The sequence below is a fragment of the Hesperophylax consimilis genome, chromosome 8 (assembly GCF_061612785.1).
Source record: "Hesperophylax consimilis isolate HC1 chromosome 8, BYU_Hcon_1.0, whole genome shotgun sequence".
Classification (NCBI taxonomy): Eukaryota; Metazoa; Arthropoda; class Insecta; order Trichoptera; family Limnephilidae; genus Hesperophylax; species Hesperophylax consimilis.
In genome coordinates this window covers 7,429,418-7,444,009 of record NC_142843.1, presented here as the reverse complement: position 1 = coordinate 7,444,009, position 14,592 = coordinate 7,429,418, and the positions used below count along the sequence as shown (strand labels likewise).

The window sequence follows — 14,592 nt, the reverse complement described above, 5'->3', positions numbered from 1 at the left end:
TATTTCAAAATGTTATTATCTCTTTCAATATGTTCAGTTCAGCGTGATATTATTCTACAACAGAAAATTATTAATTAATTTAATTGAAACTGATGTGGTAAAGCAAGTATCCGATTATTAATGATCCATGTATCCCTTGCTCAAAATTTCGGCTGGCAGTTGTTGCAAGGTCTCTGAACTTTCAGGACACTTGAACCAGTTCTGGGGAGCGGGCAACGGGTAATGTCGGTCCGCCTTTATATATGTATCCTCGAACCTCCAGTATAAGGATCCTTTGAAGAAGTATGTTGATCCTGAAAGGCAAAAACACTAATCATTATCTTCCAAATATCATTGTGTACGAATATAATATTCACATAGGTTAGTACTACATTGTTGATAGGAAGATCGTAGAGAATCTTTCGAGCCATACGAGAAAATGGTGGTACAACCAGTTAGCTGTATTTGACATGTGCATCATTATGATAGTCATAGCTACGGAAGATTTGTATACCTGGGATGACTTCACTAGGCAAGGCATATAGCAAAGATGGAAGTTAATTCAACGCCGAGAGGTTTAAACTGAAATTTCTGCTGGGGTTCATCTTTAACCCCTCAGGTTAATTTGCTCGCTTTTGGGAACAGTTCATATGGTCCCATAGAAATCATTGTGTATCCCTTAAATAATAATAATAGTTTTTGGCTATTTATTTAGGGCCGTTTTTGTGAAAAATCACCCCAAGGACGCAGTACATTGCATAATAAATATTACTGGCTTAAAACTAAGATCCATAATAATTACTAGTGACCTACATCTAAGACTTATATCTAGTGTCTTACGACTTAGGCTTATAACTACTGACTTAAACTTGTGACTTACATGAAGACTTATGTTTAGTGACTTACGACTAAGGCTTACTGTCGTCATGGTGAGAAATATGATCTAAAAGGTGTTAGATAGAGGAAATAAGAAGAATTAAAAGTACACCTCTATGAAACCAAAAATTCTGCCAACGATTGAAATTGAATTTACTAATTTTTTATTCATTATTTTTATGTGAAAGTACAAAAAAAGTGGGGTGACAATAAAGTTTATAACACATTTGTCTAATAAAATGTGTCTGTTTTTTCTCTCTTTATCAGTAGTTTTAGTTCGGTGTTTAGATGAAAAAACATAAAGTGAGCCGTTTAAATTTTTTTTGTCGTTTTCTTAAAAAAAATTCAAAATGATTACATATTATGTTTATGTCACCACCTTTCAAAAACAGTTTTTAAGTTTTCTGATAAGATCAGAAATATTTCATTTATTTGGATTTTGTTGCAAAGCAGTTTTGCCTGAGGGGTTAAAGTCATTGTTAGAAAAATATACGAAGACTTACCATCAGTCCACGTGATCACTGCATCAATTTCAACAGGAATTCCTCTCCATCGACTTATATTTTTAGGATAATCCTCATCAAGTCTTGTGGAGGTCTCATTAAATCTCCAAAATTGGTCTCCTTTGAATAAATACGTCAATTTGTTCTTTTCCAAAACAAATGCAGCGTCTATTGAATCTAAATTGCCTGGAAGCTCATACGTAGTAAACGAGTGAGGTCCAGATACTGCATTATCTGTATGAATCCAATAACTTGGACCTAAAATTTAACACATTTAACAAGTTAATTGCTATTGTCTGAGGCATTTGATACCAATCCGAAATGGTCTGTAATTTAAACATGGGGAATTGTAAATGAAAGTAAATACATACATAGTTAAAATCATGGAATAAAGCAGAACACAAGCAATGCTTTGTGAATGTGTTTCGTGATATACAAAACCGTGTTTATGAAATTCAAATGGGATGAGACAAAGCGCTAAGCTAATGCGCTGCTTATTCCATTAAAATTTATATGGAAGGCACGGTTCCATGATATTTCATCAAAACGAAAATTCAACACACCTTTAAAAAGTGATTTAGAGCCATTAAAAGTGATGAAACAAAAACTAGGTTTAATAGTATTTAACTATTATTTTTATAAGCAATAATTGTTCGCCTGAAACACTCATCCACATTGAAAAAATCTCCTGATAAAAAATACATGACGCCAACGGGACTCGACATTAATTTATCAAAAAAATAAGTATTTAACTAGTTTTTGTTTCATCAGTTTTCATGAAAAAAAAAAAAAAAACTTTATATCACTTTTTGTAGGTGTGTTGAATTATCATTTTGATGAGATACCCGATCACCGGACGGCACTTCTAGTTTTATTCTTTATTCTATGGTTAAAATATTGATTCTTTTATATCTGACCTGAGAAAAAAGCTATAGATCCGTCCAATTTCTCGTATGCTGCATCTATTTTTCTGATAGACGAAGGTAAATTAGGGAAAAGTGTTTGAATGGTGACAGGGTAATTATCTTCAACCTTCCCTCTCACTTTAACTCTCCAAACATTCTGTAATCTCAAAAATATATTAACAGATGAAGCCTGCTTTTAACTACATATCTATAATTAAAAAAAAATGCTCTACAGCCGAAACGGTGCAACCGCGGCTAAAATTCAAACACTGTCATATTTAATAAAAACATTTTACTTTTTTAACTGATTATCAGTTTATTTGCGTGGATATGACAAGATTATTATTAGTTATTCTGTAATAATATATAAGAAAAATGAACAAAAAAAATAAATCACTTCCCACGTACAGTTAAGGTTAAACGCAACGCTCGTTGTATTCTACGTGTTCACAGATGGCGTTAATTAATTAATTTTGTTTAAATACGCTTTTGCAAGGTATTGCTTTACAGTATTAAGACAAATTATTTGTTTGCGCCCTCATATACGCAATATGAATATGAATAAATAGTTTTGTCCATATAAAAACTCAATTCTATCGAGAAAGGCATACAAATACAATATTGGATTGAATCATCGGTAAAATATTGTATTTGTGTGCCTTTCTCGAAAGAATTAAGTCTTTAAACGAACAAAACTATTGATTCATATTCATATTGCGTATATACGGGCGCAAACAAATGATTTGTCTTAACTTTTTCGCCGCTACGCGCATCAATTCATGCGAAAATAATTCGTGCCCCCAGCGCTACGCGCATCAAATCATGCGTTTGACTTTAGCGGCTGAATACTACGTAAATATGCGACGAATTTAGCAGAAAACTGAACCAAAAAATAGTTCAATCCTTTATCTTACTGACATCTGGCGTTTGCTGGTTAAAATATAATAAATTGTTTACATAAAACATTGTGAAGGCGATGATTCGTTAAATCTTCATTCAGTCATTTGAATGTCGCGCCGCTGAACCGTTGTGTCATCCATAGTATTTCTAAGGTGATCCAGTCTGCTTTGATGGACTTATGCGTCGATGTAAAATATTGACCGATTTCTATTTTGCGAATCTTTTTAAGTAATTTATTTTTCTGTGGTATATTAGTTTGTTTGTGAACTTAAGTGACGTGAAGTGTTTTAAAAATAGTTATTTTACTCAAGACTTTTTGATTGACTTTCTTTTGTGATTTTATTTCTAAATTTTGTGGACAACCTAAATTGTAATATATCTGTCTATATTTATGGGCTTACCTTTTATATATCAAAATTGAACTTCCTTAAAAATGGCAAACCGCAATCTTACGGAAGACGAAATTTATGAAACATTTTTAGACATTGACTCTGATTTAGAAATAAGTGAAGATGATCAAGATATACCAATTAATGAAGAAGTTAGTGACAGTGAAATAAACGCCCCCGGGACAAGCCAAGATCATGACTCTCGTACACCTAACTTAGACTATACCGTAAATGCAGACTGCTTTTCTTCTTGGACCTCTGGTCCATTTATTCCAATAGTTCATGAATTTGATGAATTTGTGTCTGGTTTTGATCCATCCACTTTATTTTCTGGTAATTCATCGGAAATTGACTTTTTTGAATACTTCTTGAACAAAGAAATAGTGACAAAAATAGTGATCGAAACTAATCGATATTATATAGCCACCATATCAAAAGAAGAACCTTCCCAAAAATCCAGACTTCGTAAATGGGTTGACACATCTGTCGAAGAAATGTACATTTTTTTTGCACTGTTAATGTTAATGACTAGAAACCGACATCTTACTATCGAAGAACACTGGTCCACTGACCCATTGCTCGCTAGTACAATTTTCGGAAAAACCATGTCTAGGGATCGTTACGAAATTATATTGCGAATGTTACACTTCTCAAACCCCGACACACGAATTCCTGGTGACCGACTTTACAAAATTAAAATCCTAATTGACTATACCCGAAAATTGTTCAAAAAAACTTTGATACCTTATGAAAATTTATGCATCGATGAGAGCATAATTGTTTTCAAAGGGCGTTTAATTTTCAAACAATATATACCATCCAAACGTCACCGGTTTGGAATTAAAATGTTTGTATTGTGTGACGTGAAGACGGGTTTTATATTAGACTTCATTATTTATTGTGGCGAAGGGACTGACATAACTGACTCTGAATGTCTCGGGGTTTCGGGGGCTGTAGTAACGACACTACTTCAAGATTATTTAAATAAAGGACATAATCTTTTTATTGATAATTGGTACAGTAGCCCTCAACTATATGATTTTCTCCATGCGAACAAAACCAATGCATGTGGTACGGTGCGGAAGACACGAAAAGGCATGGCAAAATTTAATAAACTTAAAAAGGGTGAAATGAAAGCACAACATCGTGGACCTCTGTTGGCTTTAAAGTGGTGCGATAAAAGAGAAGTTCTCATGCTAACAACCTTACATGACGACTCTATGGACATGACGGGAAAAGTTGATTGGAAAACTCGTCAACCAATTATGAAACCCAAGTGCGTTCTAGACTATAATAAGTGTATGGGTTCTGTTGACAAAGTGGACTTGATGTTAAGTAGTATTAATTGCCTGCGAAAAACAATTAAGTGGTATAAAAAAGTGGCCTTCCATATTATTGATCTATATTTATTGAACTCTCATATAGCTTTTAAATCAATTACAAATAAAAATGTTAGTTTAGCAGATTTTCAATTAGCCGTAATACGACAATTGTTGCAAAAATATCATGAAACTTCCCGATCTGAGCCTCATTCTCGCTCTTCACACGATCTACCTCTGAGACTAACTGCTAAGGCATTAGCAAAACATATGCCCCACCCAATAAAGGGAAATAATAGTCAAAAACTACACCGAGCCTGCCGAGTATGCGCCATTTCTAAAAAAAGGAAAATGTCCCAGTATAAATGCCCAGAGTGTAATGTGACATTGTGTGTATGGCCATGTTTTAGAAACTACCATGAAAAACAAAATTTGTAAATATTTCTCCTCGTGTTAACTTTTTATTAAAACTTTATTTGTTAGTAGATATAATAATAAAAATAATTGTGTTTTGATGATATCGGCGCAGTGGTCCAAATCCCATCAGACCGGGTAAGTAATTACTATAAACAATATAGCAGTGTGCATGCGGATGGCGACAGTTCTTGTTGATTTCTTGTGATGCGTCACTGTTTATAATATTATATCTGTATCCTGTGGTTTATTGTTTATTTATGTGTTTCAACAAACTTCAAGAGAATTAATAAAGCTTTTAAGATAAGCAAATCATAAATCTGTCAAGAAATAAGAGATTTATAGCTGTTTAAAGTGGTAGGTTTTGATTTTCAAAGTGAGTACCGCTTACGAGTGTAATTTTCGGTACATTTGATCGCGGTGAAAAGGTTAATATTGTAAAGCAATACCTTGCAAAAGCGTATTTAAACAAAATTAATTAATTAACGCCATCTGTGAACACGTAGAATACAACGAGCGTTGCGTTTAACCTTAAGTTCGCCAAAACTCTGTAGCCGAAAGATTAAGCAAAGTACTATTGAGAGTTAAGAAATTTCACTCTCCACCAATGTGTAGAGCTATTTATTTCAATGAGAAATCTATATAAATAAAAATGTAAAAGTTCATTTGTTCAAAATCTTAAATCTCTTAGGACGGGTTGTTTCGGAGAATTTGAACAATTCATCAAATTTCAACGTTCATTTACAAGTACTGTGAAAGATTTTTTCAAGTTCTGTTTTGTCAAGCAACTAGCCTATAATGATATAATAACAGAACTTGAATTGGACTTTCACAGAACCCGAAAATGAACATTGAAATTTGATGAATTGTTCAAATTCTCCGAAACAACCCGTCCTTAAAGTTCTTCACCAATTTTGACACTATTATACATATTAGACATATTGGCAAAAGACGTATTGACAAAAATATTGTTCACCAAATCGCACTACATTAAACTAAAATAAATTAATATAATTTAAAACAACAATATTGTTTAGACTTAAGAATCAATCATTATTTAACTCATTTATGACTTTTAATTTTTATCCATTATAAATTAAAAAATTTAATTTAATTTATTATACTTGAATGAATAAAAAAATAATATGAAAGTGTTTTCTATGATTGTATTCATATGGCAATATTAAGAGTACAGAATGGTACCGGTTGCATTTTTACTTATTTTCTATCATACTGAACAATAATCACAATCTGCTGAAATGATCGATATCAAATGAAATGTCAAAGCAATATCTACCTACGTTGGGAGTGACTTGCGCATGTATTCTATGTATGTAAAATGCATAAAACAGATAAAAGGTGGTCCACATAAAATGAGGTCTATATAAAATGCGGTCTACATAGAAGGCGGCCTGTCGCAGGACAACGTCTGCCCGGGCCCACTAGTATACCTATATTATGTAGATATCTGCATACACAGACTGAGCCACAGCAACTCATGGTGGGGTACAGCTAGTTGAATAATATAAAAGTTTCACTTGCATTTTCTTTGAAGACAAATAGCTCCTGGCGCAAAACGGCAACTGCATCATAGTTCCCATCACAAATATTTGGAGGTTTTGGTGTTATAACTTCTGCTATTGGAAAGCCATATCTTGGGTCATGTCTTTTATGATCATCCACACTTTCGTCATCTCCCCGGAAGGTAACTTGGTGAAACTGTTTAATAGTGGTTGAATGCTCGGTGGTCGTGCTGTCTTCATTAGTGGTTTCTGGTATTTTTTCTTCAGTTGGATTATCTTCTGTACTGTTTCTTTTGGGTAGAATTACTAGGCTGTCATTCGCAAATTGAGATTTTACTGTGAACAAAAAGACTTAATCCTGTGAATAATTTTTTTGACAACTTTGTCTAAAAAAGAATCATTTAATAATTAATAACTAATATCATTATGTTTTTTTTATACTAAGTATTAATTCTTAAACCTACCCAAGCAGAAGAGTAGACCCATACAAATATAAGATGGCAGTTGACAGGTATAAAAATAATATTATCTTACTGTAAATTTCATACATAGCCATGACGTCATCATAATCTAATTGTATGTCAGTTCCTTGCCCTTTGTAGTAGGGAAACATGATGGAATTAGCAACGGTGGAATGTGCTAGGCCTAAGGAATGGCCCAACTCGTGAACTGCCACTGAGAAAAAATCAGTTGTCTCGTCTTCATCATCCAATTTCGAAGTGGTCCAGTGTTCGTCATTGTCGAAATGAACCCCTCCGCCGTATGACACGTAAGGGAAGAAAGCATGTGCTAATATGTTCCCGGGACCATCGAAAGGAAACCTGAAATTACCTATCTTTTTTTAATGATTCATCGTCGGCGTAAGTTCAGTTCCGCGGAAGAACCATTTGTCAAAATCTTCATGAGGGGCAAAAAACCTTGCAATTTTGTCAATAAAAAAAATAAATTTAAATACAGTTTTTTTTTTGTATTCCAGTATTATTTGAATAATATATATTTATACTATCGTTTGCGTCTATGCAAATTTAGTTGTGTCACATACGCAATATAGGATTATTTGTATTTGTATTTATTTTTATTTTTTTAACTTTATTTATTCATTTCTTCACACATGTAATACATAATAACAAAGAGTATATTATAATAACAAATAGTATAAACAAGAAATGAAAACCCACTAAGGCACTGCCTGAGTGTGGGTAATATAAAAACGTTTACTGTATTTCCAAGTACAATTACAATATTTATAAATCCTTCGATTGGATGTCAATTTGATACAAAATTAAGAGAAAATTGAAAACCCTCTTAAGATGTTTTCCTGCTTAAGAAGTTTTTTTTTGCCGGTCCCTTGGAAAACCTCTTAAGAGGGTTCCACTGTATTGTATCCGCTGTTGGTGGGGATGATTCATTTGCAGTATTGAATTTAACCGAGTGCAAGCAGTTTATTGGTGAATTTCAAAATTTTAATATGCTAATCAATGGGGCTTGTGCCATTCAACTAAAAGCGCCAATAAATCATATTTATTATTATTAGCTCATAAGCGGTATTGAATTTACGTAGACGATATTATGTTATTAATTCATTAAATACATTTTATAACATTTTCAATAAATATTTAGATCTCTATATTTGTACATATCTGGTGTTTTATAGTTTCTACAGAATATTCAAAATGTATATCAAAACTGATGAACAAGTGGGTAAAGTTACATATTTGCAGATGGCGGTAGAATCATCATAACTTATGGCATTAGGTCCGGCCCTGTGCAGACGCAATTGGAGCAGTCTGCTCCGGCCGTCGAATTACCAAGGCGCTGATAATACCTAATGACAGGTTGTTTCACAGAATTTGAACAATTCAACAATTTTCAAATTTGATTTATTAAGTTCTGTGAAGGTTCTATTCAAGTTCTGTTATTATATAATTATTGGCCAGTTGTTTAAAAAAACTTAAATAATAACAGAACTTGAATAGAACCTTCACAGAATGTGAAAATCAAGATTGAAATTTGATGAATTGTTCAAATTCTGTGAATCAACCCGTCCTAACACATCTATCTCCCTTGAGATTACTTTTCATAAAAACGGCGCTACACAAAAATAAATTCATTAGAATATTATTGATTACAGTGATCACCTACTTATGCATCAATTGGTTTTGACAAGGGTGCCAAAATTTAACTGGTGCCAGCCGCAGTTTGTCTCAGAGCTGGCCCTGTATAGCATAGAATTTTTGTGGGTTGTAAATATGCTTTTATTGGACACTATGTTTAAAGGTTAGATAATTAGTTTATTTCTTATAAGACTTACGGATCTCCATGGTGTCCGACTCCGAAAGACACAACAATGTCAGCATTAGGATTATTGGTTCTAATGAATGTAATGTTTCCATATGGGGCCCACGTATCTAACCCTCTCTTGATTTCTCTAGCCACACTTAGTTCACCTAATTCAGGGTTCCAATTGGATATGCTGAAAATATGAAGCATTATATTCATGAAGGAATAATTAATATTCAATATTCACTGAACACATGTACATACATAATATTATATTACTACGTAGGTAACTTACAGATAGGTAATTTCTCTCTTCTTCCATCCCCTTGATAAAATGGTGTAACGCTTTTTACGACTGGTGTTATGAATAATATCTTTTACTCCGCATCGTCGTTTACTCATCAGCTAAAAATTTAATTTAATTAAAATACAAAATAACATATCATTATTGTGATATCCTTGATATTAGTATATGAGCTCAGCCTTAGATGGCACTAGATTAGTCTATTATGTCACCCATAAAGGTAAATAAGGTGGTAACCTCGGTGTCAATATTATTCCAACGGCTTACTTATTTAGATATCAGAACCATTGTCAATCATATCAAAAGTCCAAGTGTTTTGTTAAAGCCGGAGTTTTATTTAATAAGAGAGTTTGTGATAATATAAGCCCCGGAGACAACAATTATGTACATAAATAGTTAACTTTCTGCAATATTATGTCATGTCATATGTCATGTTCCAGCAGACAATATTATAATAAATTACCTGAAGAGTTTTTTCATCAAAGTATCCTGTTTGTTTGATACCACCAAACTTTTGAATATTCAATACAGCTTCACGAATAGCATTTTCAGTATACTGGGCCTCAAATCCAGGTTGGCCTCCGTCGATGTATCCAAATCTTTGCATAAACCTTAGCTAAAGAGATTAATGTATTAATTGCAGTGTTATCTTGCTTGCAGTCTAATCTCGCGGATTAGACTGCAAGAAGTTACATTTTAAATGTGGATAATAATACAGCCTTCGTTGTCGAGGAGTAAGGCTCTCGACCAGCAAGCTGGAGGTCGCAAGGTCAAATCCCGGTGTATGCAAGTAAATTTTGTTTGATTAATTTGTGTTATTTCATGTTTGATCTGAATAGCTAGATACCTCCTCACTTCCTTCTCCCCATCTCCTTCCTCTATCACTACCTTAAGCCTTACAACATACCCCAATTGGGGATGCCATAGTCTCCCTGGCTCTAGACGGTTGGAAGGAGTTGGGACTCTTGTACGGTTTCACACATAAAAAAGTGCTAAATATTTCAACGGTCCCGAAGAACAATGTCTGATATACAAATTTGTAGTTTTGCAGTAGAGCTGTTTAAAGTTTCGTTTCTGCATTTTTATTGTTTCCATAATATATTTCTCCAATTAAATAAATAGGCTTTAAGGTTAAACCTGACGTTCGTTATAATCTACGTGTTCATAGACGTCATTAATTTAATTTAATTTTATTAAAATCAATTTTTTGTAAGTTATGCTTAACAATATTAAGACGAATTATATTTTGCGCCCTTACATACTCAATATGAATATGAATAAATAGTTTTGTCAATTTAAAAACTGAAATCCTCCAAGAAAGACATGCAAATACAGCATTGTATTGGTGATTCAATCCAATATTGTATTTGTATGCCTTTAAAGCAGTACTTGCAAAAAGCACATTTTAACAACATAACCGGTCAGTGGTTGAGTTGGCATAGCGCTTGGGTTTCACCCGAGCGTCGCGTGTTCGATTCCTCGGCTGGCTAAGTCCTCCATTACAACACAAGCAACATTTTCGGCTTTCTGTGGTGGTAGTAGGAGATTTTCAAACATTGTTGGGTTATTCGTAACCTGGGAATGTTTGTCTTTCTTTTTGAAAAAAAAAAAATAATAATTTAATTACCGCCATCTATGAACGCGTACATTATAACGAACGTTTCGATTAACCTTAATCCAAAATATCAAACAACACTATATTTTTTGATCTCAAAAACAGTAAAAATGCAGAAACGGAACTTTAAACAGCTCTTCTGCAAAACTACAAATTTGTACATCCGATATTGTTCTTCGGGACCGTCAGTATCATGAAAAGTGGAAATAGGCAAAAAAAAGCGTTGTAGTGTATAAAGTCAGAACTGGCAGTCATTATAATCATAAAGCAATATACACTTTGATGTATTTATTTTGTTTTATATTGATGTACCTACAATAATATTAATATCTTGCACACAAGAGCTAATGAATGATAAATATTAAATTTTAAAACTATTCATTCTTGTGAAAAAATAAATAAATAACAATGGTGTAGACAAATAATTTCTTTAAACTTATATTAAATAAAAATATATTGTTTTGTCAAAATTGAGATCAGTAAGTAAATATGTTTTTTAAAGATTAATTAATTAATAATAATAAATTACATAATTTAATCTTCAAGAGAATATGGCCGTACTACCAGTAAAGAAAAGAAATACACCATTCAGCGGTGTTTATGGAAATCCTCTTGTTAATATCTACATAACTCAGTTATTTTTATATCGTATATGTATTTTTTGATCAATTTTGATTTTTTATAATAAATACTGCAAATACAATTTTAAAATTCTGTAACAAGTCACACACCTTCTTTAAAAAACTCACTCTCTTTGAGGTTAAATTATGTAATTTATTATTATTAATTTCTGGTTCTACCGCTGATGATTTCATGTTTTAGAATTAGCGATTTAGGTACCTATATGTAAATTAAATAAGTAATAACAATATGAATGACCTTAGACCAAAGTTTGAATCGTCTCAATTTGTCAACAAATGTAAAGTAATTTAAGTACAGAGTAATTAATTAATGTTTGTATGTCCCAAGGATTAAAATTTCACGGATAAATTAATAAAATCACTGAATCCAATGGGCTGATCGAAACATGACATTACTAAATAATAAACTAACCTGTTCAGCAGTGGGTATGAGAGGTTCGAGTCTCACATTTCTACCAAACGGAAAACTTTTGACAATATTTGGAACATTTAAAATTAAAAATGCCAAGATAAAGCAGAACTTCATTATGTACACAAATGCCACAGTAAAAATGAGAACATTCTTGCAGATTGAACTCGGTTGAACTTGTAGATAAAACTCAGCATCTCGAGGAAATGGGAATATCCAATTCAGCATCGCAAACAAAAATACAAGTGTGTATATTGTATTTATCACACAATAACATAATTTATGTGTCAGTCTTGACCCTTTATATCAGCTGGCTGATCTCATGCAAAAGGGAATGGTTGTTTTATATTATTTAAAATATATGTACCTACTGTTTTATCATCAACATGAAAAGTGAAATTATTTAACAGTCCTTTATTTATTTCTATATTTCTTCAAGTAGGTACCTACCTACTTTATTTAATTAGGTACCTACTTGATTTGAGATTTTCACGGCCAAAAGTATTAAAATGATTTGTTATAGGGGTATTATGCCGTGTTGCGCTACCTCCTTCTTTAGCCAACGTTTCGAAGAAGATTGGAAGAAAGTTGACAGAATCACTTACCAACAAGCCCAAAGATTTAAACAATCAACAGATGCAAGACACAAGCAAATGTTCGAGAGTCTCAACCGAGACAAAAAAGGTGATCAAAAACAACTTGATCAAAACAAAGTTGTCATAAAAATTTCGAGCCTTGCGTTGAGCCCTGACGCGACTTCTGTGCTTGCTAAGGGAATGAATTACGCCGTGGCCCTAAAAAAGATACCCGTGGAATCAATCGTATGTGGGGTAGAGACAGCCCTACATACAATGATAAAAGTTCATAATATGTCAGAGACGCAAGCGGAGGACATATGACAAGAGACTTGCCATATTTTGAAAAGGGCCGTAATACCCCAACAGAAGATCACGAAAGGAAAGATTACAGCTCTAAAAGAATTGCACGCCAATGAGGAAATCTTGGTTCTACCAGCCAACAGAGGAAATGCCACTGTCGTTATTAATATGGAAGACAATATTAAAAAGATGGAAGACTTCTTGTGCGACACCAACACCTATAAGAAGATTAAGAACAACCCTACCAACAAGCTTGATCTAAAGACAAGGGAACTAACTGGTCAAAGCTTCGAGCATTAGGAAAGAGGATCGATCTAAGCTTTTCGTAAAAGCCTCCAGAACTCCTGTCCTGTACGGTCTTCCAAAAATCCACAAAAAGGAGATCCCAATGAGATCTATTATCAGCGCTATTGGTGCACCGACGTACAAACTGTCACAATACCTCTCGAGATTACTGCAGATGCAAACAGGAAAAACTGAATCATGGATTAAGGATTTCACAGATCTGATCAGTAAACTTAAGAAGGTTAAGACTGAGGAAGGAGATATTCTTGTCAGTTTTGACGTAGTATCTCTATTTACTAATGTGCCACTAGAAGACTCCATGACAATGCTCAGTGAGATATAGGAAGAAGACATCTGTAGGCTTTTTGAACATCGGGATACTTTGCATCCCAGGGTGAACTCTTTGAAAAAGTGGAGGAAGTTGCGATGGGAAGTCCGTTATCGCCAGTACTAGCCAACTTTTTTATGGAGAAGTTTGAAGAAGTGGCACTCGACACAGCTTCGGCTATTCCTAAAGTATGGTGGCGCTACGTCGATGATGTCTTCGCCATTTGGCCTCATGGAACGGAGAAACTGAATGAATTCCTAGACCATCTAAATTCACTCCACAGCAAAATTAAGTTCACAATGGAGCTGGAAAACCAAGATAAAATCCTTCCTTTTCTAGATGTGGGGTGATGCGAGAAGGAGATGGTAAAAAACTAAGTTTCCTCTGGAAACAGATGGAGTTTACAAACTCAGCTGTTCCGGATGTGACAAGGTTTATGTAGGTCAGACAGAACGGACAATCTCCAAAAGGATATCTGAACACTTCAGAGCTTGTAAACTCGGCCACCCTGACAAATCAACAATTGCCGAGCATTTGATTGAAACCGGGCATTACTTTGGATTTGTTCCTGCGGAGACCCAAAACTTATAGAGCACGGCTGATTACGGAGGCAATTGACGATGGAGCTAAGCTCAGTAGTTCTTGGTATCCTGTAATTGACTGCTACACCAGAACTAAACACAGAAAACCCCTTTAAAATTATACATTAATGTCAGTTCTTAGAGGGTTGGAGCTGGCAACACGGTATCACATCTTCGTACATAAGCATACATTTCACCAAAACCTTAGATTAAACATCTGCCCTGATGATGGACACTGCAATGCTGTCCGAAACGTTGGCTAAAGAAGGAGGTAGCGCAACACGGCATAATACCCCCAAAACAAATCACTATAGGTACCTACTTGCTTTTTATGTTTCTTTTCAATGTTTAAATTTTCACTGCTTTCACCCTTAAAGGGTATTTGTCAGTTTGTTGCCAGCCATCATTTTAATAACTAGAATTATATTTTAATATTATAAATTTATAACTAGTTACCTACCAC

The 14,592-nt window shown here is 33.8% G+C and overlaps 1 protein-coding gene across 1 annotated transcript; it reads right to left on the bottom strand.

Annotated features, from left to right (window-relative positions):
* On the bottom strand, nt 1–12,231 carry LOC149421511 (matrix metalloproteinase-25-like). Its single transcript, XM_089634818.1, has 9 exons — nt 12,061–12,231; nt 9,856–10,008; nt 9,384–9,493; nt 9,120–9,281; nt 7,343–7,629; nt 6,828–7,144; nt 2,276–2,420; nt 1,359–1,616; nt 1–293 (listed from the first exon to the last, which is right to left on the bottom strand). The coding sequence occupies exons 1-9, from the start codon at nt 12,172–12,174 to the stop codon at nt 118–120; spliced, it is 1,722 nt and encodes a 573-aa protein (XP_089490944.1). The 5' UTR covers nt 12,175–12,231; the 3' UTR covers nt 1–117.
* Between the last annotated feature and the right edge of the window lie 2,361 nt (nt 12,232–14,592).